General features: G+C 41.1%; 2 protein-coding genes and 1 long non-coding RNA gene across 8 annotated transcripts; 2 read left to right on the top strand and 1 right to left on the bottom strand.

Annotated features, from left to right (window-relative positions):
• Positions 1–80: 80 nt before the first annotated feature.
• Positions 81–5,988, bottom strand: LOC144036463 (solute carrier family 35 member F2-like). Of its 5 annotated transcripts, none has more exons than XM_077547147.1 (9): positions 5,636–5,988; positions 5,179–5,303; positions 4,920–5,092; positions 3,990–4,117; positions 3,741–3,900; positions 3,505–3,661; positions 2,450–2,502; positions 2,061–2,215; positions 81–1,004 (listed from the first exon to the last, which is right to left on the bottom strand). In XM_077547147.1, exons 2-9 carry the CDS (start codon positions 5,265–5,267, stop codon positions 816–818), a joined length of 1,104 nt encoding a protein of 367 aa, XP_077403273.1. In that variant the 5' UTR covers positions 5,268–5,303; positions 5,636–5,988; the 3' UTR covers positions 81–815. The 5 variants fall into 5 exon arrangements, with proteins under 5 accessions (XP_077403273.1, XP_077403271.1, XP_077403274.1 ...); XM_077547145.1 differs by having other exon boundaries at positions 5,179–5,279; XM_077547148.1 differs by having other exon boundaries at positions 5,691–5,988.
• LOC144036469 (uncharacterized) lies at positions 1,299–5,426 on the top strand. The gene is made up of 4 exons (XR_013288654.1): positions 1,299–2,285; positions 3,491–4,070; positions 4,166–4,275; positions 4,928–5,426. It is a non-coding gene; the product is annotated as an uncharacterized LOC144036469 (long non-coding RNA).
• Positions 5,989–7,985: 1,997 nt separating the features above from the next.
• Positions 7,986–19,760, top strand: cul5b (cullin 5b). Of its 2 annotated transcripts, none has more exons than XM_077547409.1 (19): positions 7,986–8,087; positions 9,481–9,590; positions 9,670–9,769; positions 10,326–10,502; positions 10,591–10,732; positions 11,873–12,018; positions 12,101–12,181; positions 12,461–12,554; positions 12,637–12,767; positions 13,662–13,769; positions 13,860–13,924; positions 14,015–14,147; positions 14,655–14,786; positions 14,894–15,017; positions 16,013–16,188; positions 16,274–16,435; positions 16,951–17,069; positions 18,005–18,128; positions 18,780–19,760. In XM_077547409.1, the coding sequence occupies exons 1-19, from the start codon at positions 8,064–8,066 to the stop codon at positions 18,972–18,974; spliced, it is 2,343 nt and encodes a 780-aa protein (XP_077403535.1). In that variant the 5' UTR covers positions 7,986–8,063; the 3' UTR covers positions 18,975–19,760. The 2 variants fall into 2 exon arrangements, with proteins under 2 accessions (XP_077403535.1, XP_077403536.1); XM_077547410.1 differs by lacking the exon at positions 7,986–8,087 and adding an exon at positions 8,099–8,526.
• The last annotated feature ends 1,001 nt before the right edge of the window (positions 19,761–20,761 follow it).

Genomic DNA, 20,761 nt, shown 5'->3' with positions numbered 1-20,761 from the left:
AAAAAGTATATCAAAAGACAATTGTGTGTGGAAACATCGGTCATAAAAATGTTTTAGTCGACAAAACCTTCACTGCAAGATAGACTTGGCTAAATATTTTATGTCACATTTTTCCAAATACCATAAAAATCATTTACACTGAATTGAATAAAATGACACACAAAAAAAACAATGTAGAAAAGGCAGGTATGAAGTAAAGCACTTAAGATGAGCAGGTGACAATTGCGAGAGAAAATGACTTCAACAGTAAACAATCCACAATTTTTGGGCAAACAAAAGGCAGCATTTATGGTTAAATAAATAAATAAAAATAAAGTTGACTTAAGTTGATAATTGATGTCCCACTCATTGACTCATTGCAAAATATTACCTTCTAAAAAGGTAGAACTTTTTTTTAACATTACAACTATGTGGAGAAACAGCTTTTTTTTCCCCCCAAGTGATAGTTTTGTGATTATTTATTCATTTTTGGATTTGGCCTGTTTTGAAAAGGGAATATTAAAAACAAAAAGACGGCATAATAATAAACCATTGCAGAACTACAAACAGAACAGAAAATATGATCAAATCAATGATTATAAAATGTCTAGCAGCAGAAAGGAGCCGTTCGAGATCACAAATTGTCTTTGAGGTGCGAATGCCCAACAAGTAGCAAGCAGCACGTTAGTAGCAGTAACATGAAAACAAATAATCAGCAGCGTTCCCTAAAGGAACGTAAACAACAGCTTGTTCTGGTTTTCGTAACAGCAGGATGGAAGACAACATTTCAGATGCCTTTCTTAGAACAGAAAGACTTTCTTCGTCCTCTTGCGTTGTCATAGCGCAGAGACCACCGTCGGGTTACTTGGCCCGTTTCCGTCAGCCGGCAGCAGGCGGTCCGAGGAGCTCCGGGCCTCCTGGTCCGAAGAGTCGGGCTCGGGCTGAGCAGAGTATGTGGGCACGGCGTTGAAAGTGACGAAGCCCGCCATGATGAGGATGAAGGCCACGATGTATAGCGCTGAGAACTGGAAAACCAAAATGTAAGTCATCTTAAAATCAGGATTTGACAAGTCGCTGCCAAACGGTGAGTCCCTTAATATGATATTTTTTTCTTTTCTTTTTTAGCCTATCCTCCATTATTTGTTGCAATTTAACTGTATTCCCAAATATTAACGCTAAAATGCACATATTTGTTTAACCATGTGCAAGTTCACATCATCATCAAATTTGTTATTTAAACTAGCATGCTTGTCTTCGTTTTAATTTTTTGTTTTGTTTTGTTTCAGGCGATTAAAATTTATTAATTAATTGCAAATTTTATATCTGTTCTAACGGTACAATTCAAGTTTTCATACTCTTGTTAACATAAGTGTAAAAAATGTTTTATAGAAATATGTCTGCATCTGTCATTGATACAGTAATTTCATAATAATTCATTAATTTCAGTTAAAATTTAAAAAGATGTACTGTAAAAAAACGAGTGTGATATTGATTTTTGTGTTGGTCATTTTTCTGCCACTAGATGGCATAATTGCATTTGTAAGACATTGGTGACAGCTCAGAGCATTTTTCGTTTCATATTAAAAGCTATCTAATCTTTAACATGAAGCAACTTGTGAAATTCTGCACATTTTGTAAATTGTCAAATATATGCATTATTATTACATGTATTACTGCTAAATTTTGACATGGACGTGTCTGCTGCGTTGCGACTGGAATTCCCCCAGTACAGCTTTTCCAAGTAATGGGGTGGTCATTAATCGCGCTTTGAAAAAAAACTAGTAGCGTTAAAGGTACTTGAAATGAACGTACCAATTTTGACACCCCGAATTATTTTTATTGAATGCTATTTTAATACGGTTGTTTATGTTACATGTTCCCGATTGTGTGCATTGCTAAATGTATGGCATCTGTGCTTTACCGCCATCTTGTGGCATCTGCACACAGTTACAAACCCTTTTTTTACGCAGGTGTCAACGATTCATGTGCTGGCACGTCACAAATTCACCCGTTTCACACACGGCCCGAGATCCGGCACTACAGAAAATCGACTTTTTTTTTTTGTCTTTCTATCTCATTACTGTGTAGTGGAAGAGGAAGAGGCCACAGAAGAGGCTGAAGAGGTCAGCGGTGAGCAGCGACAGGTTGACGGCGGTGGCGCTTGTCCTCTTCACCACCACCGGCATGAAGCTGTACAGTGCGAACATGCACAGCGCGTAGAGGATAAACATCATAGCTGCGGCACACACAAAAACAACAATGCCGGAGATGGGTTCGAGTCGCCCTTCGCAAACGTTTGACACCAAGTAAGAAAACACACACTCCACGTCATGATCATTGAAATGCAGTAAAGTGTTCATGGCTAATGAGGTATACGTTTAACCTTATCACGGTACTTATAATCCAAAAAAAAAAAAAAAAAAAGTCAATCAAAATACATACATATACTCAAGACGGAGAATTAACTCACCAATGTGAAAGTTCCACTCGATTTTCTTGACAGCACTAATTTCCAGTGCGGCTCTGCGAAGGAGAGCAGCTTCAGTAAGAGGAAATGAAGTCAAATACGTCGATTTGATATCATCATCAATCACTGTATTATTTACAAGTGTTTTTCTTTTTCTAATCAAATTATTTTCCTGACATTAGTTCAATACAAGTAATATAATTAATTACAACATGCGTCTTGCGCGGTATAAAAAAAAAAAGTACCTGGTGATAAGACAATAGAATATCAATTACATATGCAAATTAGGCAAACAGATACTGATGTAAATGTGTTGTAAGTACCCATAAAACACCACTAGGTGGATTTTTTTATTTTTTATTTTTATATATGACCTCCATTATTTGCGGAAAATCTCAACTATTCAATGTAAATGTATTACTTTGGCCCCACCAAGCTGATTCATTGATAATGTGTTTTTTTTTTTTTCATCCATTTCCAAGATGTCCCGTTTTCTTGACGGTCCTTGAATACACCTCGCGCAAAGTCAGAAGTGAAACTAAAAGCTGAAAAATATTCTAACAAATAAACACCGTAGCTTGTATTACCTAAAAAAAAAATGATTGTGTAAATGCCAGAAAGTGGATTTAATGACTTAATATGTGTTTTAACCTTTTAAGTGTGTGATGTCACTAGCCTGGCTAGCCTGTTATTTACGCTAGTACGCTAGCTAATACTATTGCTAAGCCTCATGTGAAGGTGTTAAGCTTCTGTTGAATTATTGAACTAGTGAATACAGTTTACGTAACATGCGCTCATGCTCGACGCATGATGTTTTTATGGTTCTCTCCATTTTATGTTCTTTGCTGCCATCTTGTGGCAGCTATACATAATTAGTAAACCCTTTTCACGAAGTGCGGGGATTATTGGTGGAGTTTCACTATTCTTAAAAGGGCTTGCAAGGTCCTGAGCACTCGCCGTGCAGAAATGAATAAACTCTTCCGCTATAATTCTAATTTATTTCAAATGTGCCTCCATGTACAGCATGTTGTAAATTGTTTTCAGGTTGGAAAACTCACAGTTGAATCCCACTGACGATGGTCCCAACGAATCCCATCATTCCCAAGAACTCCACCCGGCTCCGGTTCTTCACGGCGAACTCCTGGCACATGTTGGACACGGCGTAGAGGACGGCGCTGATCAGCACCAAGCCGTCGCCCAGCATCACGTCGCTGGCTGCGGAGTCAATTTATTACGAGGGGGCTGCCGACTGAACGGACTACGGAGAGGATAGAAAGACCACGGCCTCCCTTACTGGATCCCTGGTCTCTTCCGGCCAGGATGTCGGCGCCCACCATGGCGCCCACGCCAAGCAGGCACACGGTCACGGCGATGTAGTGGAGCGGCCTGTAGCGAGTCTTCAGCAGGAACCAGGACATGAGCATCAGCGCCGGTATCACGAAGCAGTCCAGCAGCTGCAAGCGCGGCGGGATCGATATGAAATGATCATGTGATGTGAATTTAACCGTAAAGCCGCAATGCTGCGCTTTTTTATGTTTCTCACCTGGATGCTGGTGAGTGTGGTGTAGCGGTAAGCCTTGACGACCGTGTAGTTGGCCTCCACGTCAGCCAGACCCATCAGCAGGTACTTCCACCACTTGGTCTTCAGCACCTGCAGGAAGTTTTGCTCCTCTGTAGATGTATACAAAAGGCGTACTTGCGTTGCTATTCTTATTACAGGCCAAAACGCATTGTTAAGTGTAGGAGGGAGTGGGAGAACATCAGGATGGTTTCAATCTCTGGAGAGCAGTGCGGAGGATGCACACAACATTGAGGACAATATTAGCCTGGTAAAATCTAAAAACACTTTTTCTCAAATCATATTTCCCCATTGAAATTAATTGATCTGACATTAATCCGTTCCAGCCCCCAACAATTTTTTTTAATAAGAACTCTATTATTCCCTCTTTTTTTTTTGATCCATCGTCTTCTACTTATCCATTGCTTAAAGACCCAATGTGTAGTCCTTGGCGCCATCTAGTGAGCTAAGGATAGCATTAGAACCACGTAGGAGCATGCACACTACGGTGGCTCAGAGAGACCATATTTCGCAAGCCTAACACCAATTCAGTCAGGTGATTTAAAATTTCTAATAGTAATTAATCGCATGACGTCAATAGTTACCTCACAATTAATCATACATTTGATATATGTTCTAAATGTACAATAAAAAATTTCTAGGTTTTCATACTTATGATAACAAAAGTGGAAAAAATGTTAAACTATTAGAAATAGTTTAAATGAATCTTTGACGTCAATAGCCGTCAATGGCAGTGAATGAGTTAATGAATAAATTATTAGTTCACCGCTAGATGGCGCTAGGAATCACAGAATGTAACTTTAGAGGGTTATGACATCGCAACACCAATGCTATTCGTAAGCCCGTCTATGGTGTTTCCCATTATGAGTTAGCATTAAGCTTAACTGTGCGTACCTTTGTAGGTGCAGAGGACGGTGGTGTAGGTGAGCAGCAGCAGGGCGTAGTTGAGGAAGCTCTGCAACATGGGCGTCTCGGCACCAGCATTGGCCAGGTACTGGCAGCTCACCGCCGTGCCGCAGATCATCAGGGACAAGACCTGGCCCATGGCCAGGGTCTTCAGCAAATCCCTGGAGAGGGAAGAGCACGAGCGGATCAACGCTCGCTACCTCAGATGATGTGCCAACGAAAACAAGCCCGCATTCCAAGCACTCACCACGTGAAGACGTCCCTTAGCTTGTAATTGTACAAACCGCAGCCCAGCCTCAGTTTCCCACAAATCTTCTCGTCCGTTGGGGCCTCCATCGCTTGTCAGGGCTATAAAATTATAAGAAAATAAAACTAAAAAAACGCGAAGGAATTAGTGTCCTGGCTAATTAAGGAGAGAATGACACAAGTCACGCTGTAATGTCTTAGGTTTCCAATTACCGGTACTGTCCAAAATTGACAAGCTGAATGACTCCCCTAATAAAGCATGCCAAGTTATGTTGTTTTTAATTCTTTCCCCGTGATTGCATGAGTACTTATCTTACATCGACACAAATGCTTGATAGTCCAAGTGCAACAACACACGTGCAAAAAGTTTTTAAAAAAAAAAAGTTATGCGCCTAACCCTGCTTCATAATTCAAAAGATGACTCAATGGCAACCAGAAGTGAAAACAACGAATCTTACCTTTGGCACTTTAAATGAAAAAACACAAAAATTTCACTATAGTCCATTCACTCACACGATAATATTCAGTTGGGGAATGTTAGAAGAAGCCACCACATTTCTGCCTCCTCCTCCTCTGACAAGCGTGTTGTTACGAGACTTATCACGCTGCCGCACCGGAAGCGGACACTTTCCCTCCTCTTTCTCCTCCTACTTCTCCCATTGGAGCGAAAATTGCAGCCGGCGATACTTCTTGTCTCTGCAGTCACTAGGAATGTTTCATACTTTAATGTGTCTTTTTATCACCGTTACGTCGGTGTTTATTTGGCGGATCGATAGTGGCCTGTTTCGCTTCTGCTGTTTCAGAATAGGTAACGCGTGTTAATGACGTCATTTTAGCCTGGACCAATCAGACCACTTGGGTTCTCTTACGTCAAATTTCAGCGTCCCTTTCAAAAGATACCTGCCAAACTCGTACAAAAATTAATAATTAAATAAATAAGATATGACATAAATGATTTAAAAAAAATCTGATAGATTCATCAAAATATATATTTTAAAATAAATGAATATACAGAAAAAATATTAATCCGATAGAATACAAATCATTAATAAATTAGTATAAATAAAACAACTTCATAGGATCTGGTCAAAATGCGCCATTTAATAAAGTGAAAACATTGGAGCGATTAAAATAATAATAATAATAATAATAATAATAACAAAAGAAAGAAATACAAGAGCAATTCAACTAAGATACACCGTAATGATTAAATACAAAACTAAAATGACTGCATATGATTTGGTCAAATAAACCATTAAACACATTCAATATTTTAAGTGCCAATCACCAAGTCACAAAGGTTCAGTAGGACTCTAACATTATTGTTGTTCTGTTGCGATGGCTAAAAATAAATAAATAAAACAAAACAGTTTTGCTGCCTTTTCTAGTGCTCGCTTTTCTAAACTCGGTCGGGGGTGAGGGTTAATTTTATCTGGGTGGAATGCATTTTAGTGATGAACTCCCACACATTTCTTGACAAACGGCTTTCTGATTAATTACATGTTGTGAAGTAGCTTTTTAGCATACTACAGAAATTAGTGGGGTTCTCTTTTGAGAATGAGTTGATTTGATCAGCCCTTGGGCCCTATTTGCATAAATAAATCACTTCCAAAGCTATGACCAAATGTGTGGGAGATAAGCTGACACCCAATGCAATGAGTACATCAATGTCTTTAAAGAGTACAATTTGCTTGTCTCTCTTTGTGACTGGAAAGTATATTTGGACAGGACTCAAATAAATGTAGACATTAAAGCTCTATTCTTTATTCAAAACAAAACAAAACTGCACCATAACCCTGAAATTAATTTAAATATGACCCATGGCTACCACAAAATATGACCTACATTGTAGCAAGATAAATAATCCTTTTTTTCTTCTGCAAACTACTTCTCTTATCTTGAAGCGAAGGATGAATTCTTTGCACTAGTGTGGGAAAACACCAGACCAAGGACACAGAGAAAGAATAATATACACCAAAATTATCCTTCATAGCTTTTACTTCAGCTTTAATCTTCTATTCATGGCTTATATTTTCTTTTTTTGTAGCTGTGATAATGGCCTTTTCGGCTCACTGGATGATTTTACTGTAATAGTGCAAGAATAATGGTAGACCTGGTAGTTTTTGGATGCAAGACTGCAGTTCAGCTCCAGTTTGAGAAGCTCACGCTATTTGTGGTTAGTTTCTCGAAACAAGATCTGTTTTTGACTGCGGATGTAATACATCCCTCCAGGTGGACTTTCACTGGCCTTGTGCAAATCAGCAGTGGAAAGTAGCAGGCCCTCCACTACGTGATATGTCAAGAGCAATACCTGTTTTGAGAAACTGGCCATGGATAACACTGGAAGCAGTGTGACGCCATAAAGTTTCTCAAAGTTGCGCTAAACTGCAATCGGACAGAGAAAAATGTAATGTTTGGTGGTGATTTTGCAACACTGCTCCAATGTCAATTGGCGTGCCTTTGGGACATAATGTATGATATCAACCATCCATCCATCCATCCACCCCATTGGACTTTTTGTCAGCCAATCACAGGGCATTGTTTTACTTTATTTACATTTTATCACGCAGTTGTCCAGTCTAATTATATTCACCATGTCAAATGTTACTTTAAAAATTGTCTGTATTGTTAAACATTATTTCCTATGTAAGGTTCCACTACTTGTTATGCATTGTTGTTTATATAATATTGTATTTTTATACGTGGTTTTAATACCTTATATTCTATTAAAATGATTGACTTCATTATTATTATTATTATTATTATTATTATTATTATTATTATTGTTGTTGTTGTGGTTGCTTACCATTTTGATATTTGACATACGACATGACGACTAACAGCTGAGCTCTCGCGAGTTTCGGCGAGAGTATAAGTTAAGGGAACATGGCGACGTCTAATTTGCTAAAGGTAGGAGGCACTCCAATTTAATTAATTCCAGCTTATCAGACGCCGAAGTGCGTGTCACCCGCGAGCCGTCGCGTCGCCGTGAGAATCTCCCGGTTCCGGAAGACCCCCGTCTGTGGACCACGGCCGCCGTTATCTGCTTTGACGCCGGAGCTGGGAGCATTTTAACTTGGCTAGCATTAGCTCCCTGCCAGAGATTTAGCTCAATGGCAAAGCTACCACATTAGCTTGTTAAATGAGGGGGGAGTAGGGACAGCGTTAACATGCGAAGGGTTGACGGAAGGTAGGAAGGCCCGGCAGTGAGGGGTCCGCGTACCCCGGCCGGACGTGTTGTCTGTTTTGTCTGCGCGACCCCCACGCAGGAGCAGCGATATCATCTGTCAAGTCAGGCAGGCACACACAGGAATCTGCAGCTGACTGGTTGGCCCCCTTAAAACCCACTGTAAGGGCTGCCAAAAGGCAACTGGCGGGGGTATTTTCTGCACACTGAGCCGCCACTAAAGCGCCTCACTGGCGTCAAACGCAGCCTGACAGTCACCTATTTGACTTAAATCAATAATCAATCAAATCGACAGGCTGCAGTGCATAGGTTTTACATGCAGGGGAGTTGCTGAGTGCTGAAGGCACGTGCATGCTTTTCTTGAATATCCTCAATAGGAATGATATATTTACTATATTTTTTAGACTTCTCACAGCATTTAAGCCAGGGGTTCTCAATGATTTTTTTCCTCTTCTCCTAAAACTAAACTGTAACTGCAATTTTTAACTTGTAACTATTATCTGACGATTCAAGACCTAGGAAGCAATTAACAACACAATTCAATTGCATAAAATTCAGTATTTCTACGTTGTTGGGAAGTATGGTGTACTAGCGGATACAGAGTCTGCCTCTCAGTTATGAGGTTTGTGCTTTGACTCCTGTGCGGTGTTTGCGTGGATCTTTGTCCCAGATTCTGAAAACACGCATGTATTGTTCATTGAAGACTAAATGGGTGTGATTGTGGGTACATGATGTAGCAACGTGACATGATTTTCCCCAAAAAGAGAAAAGAAAGAGAATGTGAGATGTTTTGGTTGTGTGTTTTGGGGGAACTTTTTTTAAAATATGTATTATAATACTTGTATGACCTGAACAAAATCAGGTCAAAAACAGCTTCCACTTAGAGTAAAACTTCATTCTTTCTCAACATTTATTTGCGTTTTGCGATGGAGAATTTTAAAGGCATTCAAAGTGTTTTTTCCACTTTGTTTTCATTCATTCATTCATCATTCTCTTGCAGATGACTTTGCTAGGTTTTGAGTGGTTAGCATGTCTTGGTTGGCTACAGTTTTTTACATATTTATAATATTATCACTAATGTACTTTGTTGTTGTCGTTCCCCCCCCCCCCTCCTAGAACAAAGGCTCCCTTCAGTTTGAGGATAAATGGGACCTGATGCGTCCGATTGTACTAAAACTCTTACGACAAGAGTCGGTCACCAAGCAGCAGTGGTTTGACCTTTTCTCGTGAGTTGGCCCATTAAAAAAAAAAAAAAAAAAATGTCGAAGGGAAACTTCGGTTTGGTGACATCTTCTCATTCCGCAGAGACGTCCACGCCGTCTGTTTGTGGGATGACAAAGGTCCCGCCAAGATCCACCAGGCCCTTAAAGAGGACATCCTAGACTTCATCAAACAAGCACAAGCAGTAAGGCTGAGACAATAATGCCATATTTGCATGTCATTTGCATACCAAATCGATTTTTATTTTTTAAATAGCTTCCCTCTCCACGCTATGCTTTGCTCTTTAAGGCTGCTTGACATAGTGATACTGCTGTGACTTGGATATTGAAATGGATTAGATGAGATGAGATGATTAACTCTTTGACTGCCAAAAACGTTAAATAACGTTTAGTAAAATCCTAGGGAGGAGTGCCAAAGACGTTAAAAGACGTTTGTTTCAAAACAGAGGTGAAACTAACCATTTTCTATTGTTGATTACTGAAAAACGGAATAAGGTAGAAACAAACTTTTTTTTTCTGATGAAAGATGAGAGTCCAATCTTTCATTTGGTAGTATGTGTGTTTCCATAGTCCAAACACATAATTTTCTGTGGACCTTGAAAGAGCAGTCAAAATGCTTAAATCGGCTGGCACCCACGGCATCCCTTTTCTGAAAACGTCTGGCAGTCAAAGAGGTATTAGAGGAACGACAGTTATTTTTCAGGAAAATGAATCCAATGTTTTGCCACTGTTTTCTCAAAGCGGGTGCTGAGTCACCAGGATGACACGGCGCTGCTGAAGGCCTACATCGTGGAGTGGCGCAAGTTCTTCACGCAGTGCGACATCTTGCCCAAGCCCTTCTGCCAGCTGGAGATCACGCTGATGGGCAAGCAGGGCAGCAACAAGAAGTCCAACGTGGAGGACAGCATCGTCCGCAAGGTGCGCAGCCGAGCGCTTAATTGAAGCTTTGACACGTGTTATGGTAATGACCCCCCCCCCCCCCCCGTCGCTTGTGTTGACCTCGCAGCTGATGCTGGACACGTGGAACGAGTCCATCTTCTCCAACATTAAGAACAGGTTACAAGACAGCGCAATGAAGCTGGTCCACGCCGAGCGGCTGGGGGAAGCCTTCGATTCGCAGTTGGTTATCGGAGTGCGGGAGTCTTACGGTGAGCGGCGGTTCACTGCAGCGGAACCGTGTAGCAGTCAAGCTCTAGCGCAGGGGGTGGCCAAGTTGGGTCCTCGGGAGCCACTATCCAGCCTGTTTTCCATGTTTCTCTCCACTAACACACCTGATTCATGATCAGGATCGTTGTCAGGCTTCTGCAGAGCTTGCTGATGAGCTGATCATTAGAATCATCTGCGCTGAAGGAGGGAGACATGGAAAACAGGCTGGATAGGGGCTCTCGAGGACCCAACTTGGCCACCCCTGCTCTAGCGTGACATCAATAGAAACACAAGTCTCTGTTTTTTTTTCTTTTCTTTTTTTTCGAGAAAAAAAGAAAACACAAGTTTCTAAATTCTGTAATTTCCTCATTTTGTGGAAAATTCTGCAAAGAGTCACTTAGGACTGTGGCGTTTATTTAGTGTTTTTTGAACGTCCGCATTCAGATGTCACCTGCTCTGTGGGACAAAATTTTTTATTTTTTCCGCGAGGTAAAAAAAAAAAGGGGGAGTCTTTATTTGGAGTATGGTGTTCATTTATACTACAACATACTGTGGAATTCAGTTTTGCAGTTGGTACTTTGATACCTGTTTTCTTGGGGGAGTTTTTTTTTGTTTGTTTTTATGGAAATACATGACATTTCAATTGGGGCTGATGGAGTGTGCACCTTCTTTTTTTTTTTCTCTTAAGGGGCAAAAAGTAGGCATCTATTTGGAGTGTGTCATTTATTTATTCAAGTTCTCGCCCAGTAATTTAAATGTAAACTTTACAGACTTCACATCAGCAGCTGGTGTGTGTGGAGATATATCTGGTAATCTCTGTGTATTTTTCCCCCCCGAGGGTTAAAGGGAGATATCTGTTTGAGTGCGGCGCTTATTTATTCATATGAGTGATGTGCCAGGCAATTAATGTCAACTTTACAGATGCTGCGTCTATTTTGTAGATTATTGTTTTTTTACTTGGACGGAAAAGGAGACGTCTATTTGGCCTCTGGCATTTATTTATTTTATTAGATGATCTACTCTGGGATAAGTTGGGTCGAGTGTGCCACTCTTTGCAGAAAGACCGTATTCGAGTCATTTTAATCGCGTCCAATCCCGACAGAGCGTGCGAGTGCATGACATTGTTCTCTCGGTCCCCGCAGTGAACTTGTGCTCAAACCCCGACGACAAGCTGCAGATCTACAGGGACAACTTTGAGAAAGCCTACATGGATTCCACCGAGCGCTTCTACAGAACGCAGGCGCCCGCCTATCTCCAGCAAAACGGCGTCCAGAACTACATGAAATACGTCAGTTCAAGTCAAGGTTGCATTGCTGGCATTTAATAGATGTACGGAAATCCAATTCTAATGTCGCCGTGCGCTCGATTAGGCCGATTCCAAGTTGAGGGAAGAGGAGAAGCGTGCACTGCGATACCTGGAGACGAGGCGCGACTGCAACTCTGTGCAAGCGGTGAGTGTTGGGCATACGAAGGTGACGACATTGACACGTCGAATTCCTGACGTGGGGGAGCAAAAATGAGCCTTAACTTGGTTCAAGATCATCTCCCGATTGATTGGTTCAGATGTTTATACTGTATACATTGACCAATATACAACCGCAACAACGGCCAGTCCACAATTCTAGAAATTGGCAGCTAAAAATGTACTTAGTTGTTTAATTTCCCACTTTTTTAAAAAGTCAAGTTTGGATAATAGATCCACTTTAACGTAAATGTGGTCTGCTTTGCAGCTAATGGAGTGTTGCGTCAACGCTTTGGTCACGTCCTTCAAGGAGACCATTTTAGCCGAGTGTCCGGGCATGATCAAGAGGAATGAAACAGAAAGTGAGTGCCAACGTCACTTGGGCGCCAGGAATTAGCCCGTCACCAAAATGTGCCGTTTTTTTGCCTCTTGTTGACGCAAAAGAGCTGCACCTGATGTTCTCGCTGATGGACAAAGTGCCGAGCGGGATCGAGCCCATGCTGAAGGACCTGGAGGAGCACATCATGAGCGCCGGCCTCGCCGACATGGTGGCTTCCGCCGAGACCATCACTTCTGTGAGTGCCCGAAAGTAGATTTTTTTTTTTTTAATCGCTTAGGTTTGTTTTCAAGATGCTAGTGTTAATTTCATCAACAAAAATCATTTTGTCAACACACATTTTTCACCGGACTAAAACCCTCATTAATAAACAATAACTGGGACTAAATCAGAATGCATTTTGGCCAACTGATGAAGACGATACGAAAATGTACTTCACATCATAAAAACTGGACTAAAATCTATGGACATTTTTAGTTTATGAACAAAAACGAGACAAAAATGATATGATTTAGTAAAATCTGTCACAGTGACACACACACCCTTTCAAATCTGCAGCTAGCGAGCGCAACATGCACAAACACGTGGGACAGGCAGGAGGTGGATTCACGGTGAAAGGTAAAAAAAAAAAAAAATGAAGTCAATTATAGTTATAACGTAACATTAATCCAACGGCTATGACATTCCAACAATAATGTTAATCCGACCGCTGACTAATGCTGGCTAATTTACTAGCTCGTAGCACGCAGCCACTTGTTGATATTCTGTAATTGTGTGTGAATTCGCTTTTCATCAAAAAGATGAGAGAAATTTTTAGGTGAAATAGTTTTAGATCTGAAATGTTCAACATAATTTGCTGATGATAAAAAAAATATGCAGGGGTAAAATGATTGTCCTGACTGAAACGTTGACAGTTTTTGTTGACTAAAACTAGATGAATAAAATAGTTTTCTTGGACTAAAATGCTAAATTTATTAAATTTATTTTAGCATGATTAAAACCGGACTAAATTTAAAAATGGCAGATAAAATTAACACTACCGGGAAACAAAAAAAGCAGAAAAAAAGCACTTTATGTGGCCATTGACTTTTGTTCTTTTCATTATTTCTCATCATTTCCTGTCTTGTTGCAGGACTCGGAGAAATATGTGGAGCAGCTGCTCACGTTGTTCAACCGTTTCAGTCGGCTGGTGAAAGAGGCCTTCCAGGACGACCCGCGTTTCCTCACCGCCAGAGACAAAGTGAGTCTCAGCCAGCGACTCGTTTCCGCTGCAGGTCAGCCTCGAAGGTGCAACGGAAAAGTGACAGACGATTCGTCTTCTTCTTTGCAGGCCTACAAAGCCGTCGTGAACGATGCCACGATATTTAAGTTAGAACTTCCATTGAAACAGAAAGGGTAAGACATTGTGAGTTTTTTTTTTTTTTTCTCCTCCTCCAAATAACAAACTACTCTTATATCATGTGACCGTACTGACTGCATTATCAGCGTGGGCTTGAAAACGCAACCCGAGTCCAAGTGTCCGGAGCTGCTGGCCAACTACTGCGACATGCTGCTCAGGAAGACGCCGCTCAGCAAGAAGCTGACGTCGGAGGAGATCGAGGCCAAGCTCAAGGAAGTGGTGTGTTTTGTTGTTGCTGCTGTTTGTGTCCAATGTTGCAAATGCGCCAAACTGGTTTGTCAGCATTGAGCGCTATTGTTCAAATGACCGAGTCGATTGCAACGTGGTGACATTACATCCTTAAAATGACATTTGACACACTTGCTATCTCAAAAAGCCTTCATTTACGAAGATACAGTCGAGGAGTTCTGGCAACTCACACATCCCTTTTCCAGCCATCCTTTTTGATTCGCACCTTATTTGTAACTGTACGGGCATTTGCTAATTAGCCTTTTTGCTAGCCAAAAAAACTGCACATACCAGTGCATGTAAAGTCTTTCATTAATTATTCATACAAAAAAAGCAACACCACAATTGACATTTATTCATCGCATCGAGCGGCATTTGTAAATGTTTTTAAATTGGAATACGTATTTTGTATTGGCGCTCGTATAGCTGCTGTCGCCCCCCGAATGTTTAGATTCCCTTCACGTCTTATTTCTACCCCCACCGCGTGTTGTTTGGCAGTTGTTGGTTCTGAAGTACGTCCAGAACAAAGACGTGTTCATGCGCTACCACAAGGCCCACCTGACCCGCCGCCTCATCCTGGACATCTCGGCAGACAGCGAGATTGAAGAGAACATGGTGGAGTGGCTCAGGGTACGCACAAGTGTTCAAAAAAAAAATAGAAATAAAATTTTAAAAAAAAGTTCTCCCATCTGCTACTCACCGCCCACGTATTTCTGTCATGTCAACGACCCGAACAGGAAGTGGGAATGCCGGCGGACTACGTCAACAAGCTGGCCAGGATGTTTCAAGACATTAAAGTGTCTGAAGACCTCAACCAGTCGTTCAAAGAAATGCATAAACACAACAAGCTGGCTCTACCAGGTAAAGGCAAGACGGCGAACCTTAGTTTATTGTGGGGGATGCAGAGAGACCATATAAAAAAAAAAAAAAGATTTAATATTTTCATACGTGTAAAACATTAAACATTGTGCAAATCATTTTGTTAAGCGAATGTCCACTAGCTTAATGCTAACGTATCATGTAAAATACTTTGACAGGCTAACAAAAATTAGCATAGCTATTATATAATTAGAAACCTTAAAGGGGAGGTCAACATCCAATTTTGGGGGGGGGGGTGGGACCATAATATGTTCAATGCGGCCCCACTGGTCTAAATATGGCATTCTGGCTGATATTGTGTCAGTGGTCCGAGTTAAGCAGCAAAATGCAGCCGTATTTATCCATCTCGGGGCGGCCATTTTGCCACTTGCTTTTGACTGAAGATGACATTAATGTTGCTTTACATTACATACAATTACAGCTCAGCTTCAGAAAACAGGTGAGCTGTGATTGGTCGTTGCCTGAGAGCCGAGCAACTGTGACGTCATCTTCAGTCGACAGCAAGTGGCAAAATCGCCGCCCCCTGGATGGATAAAAATGGCTGCATTTTGCTTCATAACTCGTATTGCACCAACGCAATTTAACCGGAATACCATATTTGGACTAGTGAGGTCACTGTTGACTTAACATATTAACAGTACATGCATCCCTTTGCACAGGCATATATTCACTCTATTTTGGCAATAAGTATTCCTGGAGTTTAGTTGGGGACCTTCTCTGCATCTTCTTCTCTGTTTTAATTTAGGCTGCACATATTTAATAGACCTCAGTGCTGCCTGGCTCGTTGTCACACGATGCACTGAAGGCGTGTAACTCTCAATTCGGACTTACCCGTATACAGTACTGAAAAAAAAAAAATTTTTTTTAATGGTCAAACGGATTACTTCATAATGTGCGATATCATGGAGGATCCCAGTTTTAAGCGTCAGTAATATTATGAACTTAAAGCGCATTAACCAGCCTCAATGTTCCTTCAGCCGACTCGGTCAACATCAAGATCCTGAACGCCGGCGCGTGGTCACGGAGCAGCGAGAAGGTGTTCGTCTCGCTGCCCACGGAGCTGGAGGACTTAATCCCGGAGGTGGAGGACTTCTATAAGAAAAACCACAGCGGACGCAAATTACATTGGCATCACCTCATGTCCAACGGCATTGTGGGTGTCACGCACACGGATCTCATTTGATTTCAGATGAAGACTATAAGACTCTTTTTTTTCTCTTTCTCTCTCCTCCTCCCAGATCACTTTCAAGAACGAGGTGGGCCAGTACGACCTGGAGGTCACAACCTTCCAGCTGGCTGTGCTCTTCGCCTGGAACCAGAGGCCCAGGGAGAGGATCAGCTTCGAAAACCTCAAGCTCGCCACGGAGCTGCCCGACGCAGAGTTGCGGCGCACACTCTGGGTAAAATACACAGAGATTTAAAAAAAAAAAAAAAAAAAAACTTCAATATTAACTCTTTGACTGCCAGACGTTTTCAGAAAAGGGATGCCGTGGGTGCCAGCCGATTTAAGCATTTTTGACTGATCTTTCAAGGTCCACAGAAAAATATGTGTTTGGACTATGGAAACACACATACTACCAAATGAAAGATTGGACTCTCATCTTTCATCAGAATTTTTTTGTTTGTTTTTACCTTATTCCGTTTTTCAGTAATCAACAATAGAAAATGGTTAGTTTCACTTCTGTTTTGAAAAAAAACGTCTTTTAACGTCTTTGGCACTCCTCCATAGGATTTTACTAAACGTTATTTAACATTTTTGGCAGTCAAAGAGTTAAAAAGATTGCCTGCTGTGACGTTGGTTGACTTCCACGTTGAAGACGCCTGAGAGGCCTTAATTGCATAGAAAAATAATTTTCTGGTTGAACGTGACTTTAGAATTCTCACCCGTCGCGTCTTCGCGCTTCCTATGTTGCAGTCCCTGGTGGCGTTTCCCAAGCTCAAGCGGCAGGTGTTGTCGTACGACCCGGCGGTGTCGTCGCCCAAAGACTTCGCCGAGGGAACGTTATTCTACGTCAATCAAGAGTTTTCCCTTATGTAAGCAAAAAAGTCTTTTCTTCGGTTATTTTCCTCCTTGAGCAAATCAAAAATGCAATTTCCCAGCCCGGTACTAAATGGAGACCAGTCTATGATGTCGATTACTGGATTTGAAGAATGATTAGCATTCCAGAAGAATTGACATTGGGTCGCTCCACAATGTTGTTTGCCTTCAATATATATAGTCCAACACGTTCCATCATGTCTGTCTCTTTTTATTTTGTTAAAATATGTGTGTTCACTTGACATACATTGCAATATACCAGATTAACTAATTTCTTCCCAAAAACATATAAATACGTTCTATTTTAAATGCTTTTAGTGTCCCAAAGACGTATTTATAAGTTTTTTTGTTTTTCTTTATGCTAGCGCATACAGAAGGCTTTGATGCAGCCTCTTAAAAGCAAAGAACGGTTGAAGAAATTGTAGTTATTACACAAACGGCCAGCAGGTGGCAGCAGAGCAATGCAGAGGGCCATGAAAAAAAATCTCTTCTATTCACATTTCTAAATTGATTTGTGAATAATGATGACATTTTGCTATATTCTTATGCTAATTGCTGCAGAACGGAAACAGATACAAATATACTTATATATCTTTTTTTCTTGATGAAAGAAGAGACTCTAATCTTTCTTTTGACATGTTCCATGTTTTTATAGCAATAGAGTACAATATTCTGTTGGCCTTGCAAAATCTGTCAAAATCCAGTAACACAGCCGGGAGCGAAGGAGGTTGCTTCAGTGCAAATGTCTGGGAGTGAAAGAGTTCATCCAAAAATGAAGGCTTCCCCTTTAGTAGCTGTCCCGCTCTTTAGCAGTTAAAATACATAATTCCGTCTCAAGCCAATTTTGGAGCAAAATGAAAATAAAATGCAAAACTAAATGTCGTCTACCTTGATGTGGATTCATATGTTGGTTATGTTTGTGTATATCCAGAAAAAATTCTAAAGTTCAGAAGCGGGGAAAGATCAACCTGATTGGTCGATTGCAGCTCACCACGGAGAGAATGCGAGAGGAGGAGAACGAGGGCATTGTCCAGCTCAGGATACTCAGAACGCAGGTACGCCGCCATCATCATAGATAAAAAGTAGGGCTGGCACGAGTGAATATTTGTACAGTCGACAATCAATTAATCGACGAAGCAGATTTATTTCAATTATGAATTAAAATGTATTACAAAAGCATTTCCCCCCTGATTACTGTTTATTAACCTAGTAATTTAAAAAAGGGGGGGATTGATATTGTACTATGTTACCGGTTTTGTCATTGTTTTCCAAAATAAAAGCAGATATTTGCTATGTCTTATTTTGATTCAACACAAAAGTTAATCAGTCTTCTTTCGTGAAAGATTGCTGTTGATATGCTGAAATTTGAGGATTTGGACAATTTTAAATAAAAAAATGGCTCCATACGATTAGTCGATTATTAAAATATTTGTCGATTAATTTTGACAGCTCTAGTATAGACCGCCCTCTACTGGGCACTGGCAGTGTCTCTATCCATTTTCCAAAATCTTACAAAAAAGAATCTAATTGTATCAATCCCCGCCATCACCCACAATATTGTGATTGCAATCTAATAGGCAATCATTTTTTTTCATTGAATTTTGGGACACCATCCAAAATGAAGCGAACATATGCAAAACATTTCGTTTCACTTAAATCTTGCATGCGTATTAATTTGGACGCCGTCCATTTTCTTTGCTATCCAGGAGGCCATCATCCAGATCATGAAGATGAGGAAACGCATCAACAACGCCCAGCTCCAGACGGAGCTGGTGGAGATCTTAAAGAACATGTTTTTACCACAGAAGAAGATGATCAAGGAGCAGATCGAGTGGCTCATCGACCACAAGTACATTAAGCGGGACGAGGCCGACATAAACACCTTCATCTACATGGCATAGCACAACGGTTTGGACTTCTGGCTTGGGGCCTGACGGACGCTAGAATACTTCCAGGCCCACTCGACCCCCGCCCCTCCGTTTCCCACTCCTCCTCCCCCCCCCCCCCCCGTCCTCTATTTAAAACAAAATCCTGTGCAGGGAGGCATGAATTAAGACTATTTAAAAACACTTCCTGCCTTAAAGTTGTATAAAGAAGACAAGCAAAGTCTGCACCTCGTGGTTGTAACTGTTTTTATTTGGGAGGCTGTCATCCATGTTTTGTTTGACTCTTCGGAATGCTACTACGGCGTGCTGGCTCGCTCGCTCGCACCCGACGCTTGTGGAATTCTACAGACAAACACTGGAGGATTTGTTGCGGGAAAAAAACCACACACACACTCATGCTCCACTTTTTTGGGGGTTTTCCAGTGCGAGCGAAGCCTCCACAGCACTTCGAATCAAGCTAGTCGCTTCAAGGCAGCGTGGGGGATTGGGGTTTGTTTGTGTTGTTGTTGTGAGAGTCACTTAATCAGGACTTCTTTTTTCTTTTTTTGCGTACAGTGCCAGACCGACATGTCACCGCTTCCCCCCCCCCCCCCCATCTCAAATCTGTTTTCTGAGGGGGTCAAAGAAAGTTGTAGGACGGACGTTTTGGATTTCGAAAAATGTCCTCAGGGTCAGCGGAGGGCGGTGACGGCGGTTTAAACCGTGTGAGAAGCCCGAGTCAGTATTAAGTATCAAAAGCTTTTCAACGGGGTGTACCGTGAGATGTGAATAAATGAAAATAAACAGCACCTTAACATGAAAGCGTTTGCCAACACCTTTTTCTCCTGAGTCCTATTTCCAGGGTACACATCAGAGCCTGATTTATATGGGATGTTTTTTTGTTTTTTTAAGTTGTGAAAGTAAGTATCGAAAGATGTGCTTACGTCTCCTCTGATAATGGTTTGGAACGCTGTGAATCATAGAAAACAAAAGGGGCAATGTTAACCACTGCCAGTAGGTGGCGTCAGAGCAAAGATTTTAAAGAATACCGACTTTAATTGTTTTGTTTTTTTCCAGTGCAAATGAGAACGTTGGTGGTTTATGTCAGTCAAGTTTCTTACAATTAGTAATATCTCTTAATTTGATTAAAAAGATCATAAATCAACCTTTTGGGTTAGGGTTAGGTGATGGAAGGAAGGCAGACAGACACGGTTCGGCAAAGAAAGGATATATGAAAGTAAGTGGGAAAGAAGGTAAGAAAAGGAAGGAAGGAGGTCAGGCAGCGATGTAAAGATGTATAAATAAAAAGCGTGTTTGATGTCAAAGAAGGGTTGAGGAACCCCTCGGGAAGGAAGAGATGTCAACTGAAGTATTTATTTATTTATTTTTACATGTAAATATAGCAAAGGTAATTGGCCCCACTTTAATTAGGCGGCTCGTTTTCCTAATCACATCATATTGCATCCTCTTATTTGTGACAAAGACCTGAGGGATTATAGCAGGCCGCTCGGCTCTGCGCATGCCCAGTCTGTCTATGCTTTCCTTCCCTCAACAGACGACTTCCTGCAGGTTGCTTTAAAAAATAAGTTCAGAAGATTTTGAAGGAGCAGTTAATGTTACTTTTGGGTGCATTATGACTCGCATGATTATTGGGAAACACAATAGGGATGGAAATATGAGCTTTTATTCATTTAGTCGTTTATTTATTTTTAAAATAGGAATAAGTGTCGAGTTTTGTTGAGCATTTCCCCCCTCCATGGTTATGGGTTAGGGTTAGCTAAGCAGGCTAGTTCGTCGACACGGTATTGATTTGACTTTATAAA

Source organism: Vanacampus margaritifer, chromosome 16, assembly GCF_051991255.1.
Source record: "Vanacampus margaritifer isolate UIUO_Vmar chromosome 16, RoL_Vmar_1.0, whole genome shotgun sequence".
Classification (NCBI taxonomy): domain Eukaryota; kingdom Metazoa; phylum Chordata; class Actinopteri; order Syngnathiformes; family Syngnathidae; genus Vanacampus; species Vanacampus margaritifer.
Note: the sequence above shows the minus strand (reverse complement) of the source record. Positions and strands in the feature narration are given on the sequence as shown.

Bases quoted from the DNA above. Each gene is read 5' to 3' on its own strand.
- cul5b (XM_077547409.1), top strand. From the start codon at position 8,064: ATGGCGACGTCTAATTTGCTAAAG. The intron at 13,770-13,859 runs GTGAGTCTCAGC...TCTTCTTTGCAG, and splicing joins TCCTCACCGCCAGAGACAAA to GCCTACAAAGCCGTCGTGAA. The intron at 13,925-14,014 runs GTAAGACATTGT...CTGCATTATCAG, and splicing joins CTTCCATTGAAACAGAAAGG to CGTGGGCTTGAAAACGCAAC.
- LOC144036463 (XM_077547147.1), bottom strand. From the start codon at position 5,267: ATGGAGGCCCCAACGGACGAGAAGATTTGTGGGAAACTGAGGCTGGGC. The intron at 2,503-3,504 runs GTGAGTTTTCCA...TCTCCTTCGCAG, and splicing joins ATCGTCAGTGGGATTCAACT to AGCCGCACTGGAAATTAGTG. The intron at 2,216-2,449 runs GTGAGTTAATTC...TGTGTGCCGCAG, and splicing joins CGAGTGGAACTTTCACATTG to CTATGATGTTTATCCTCTAC.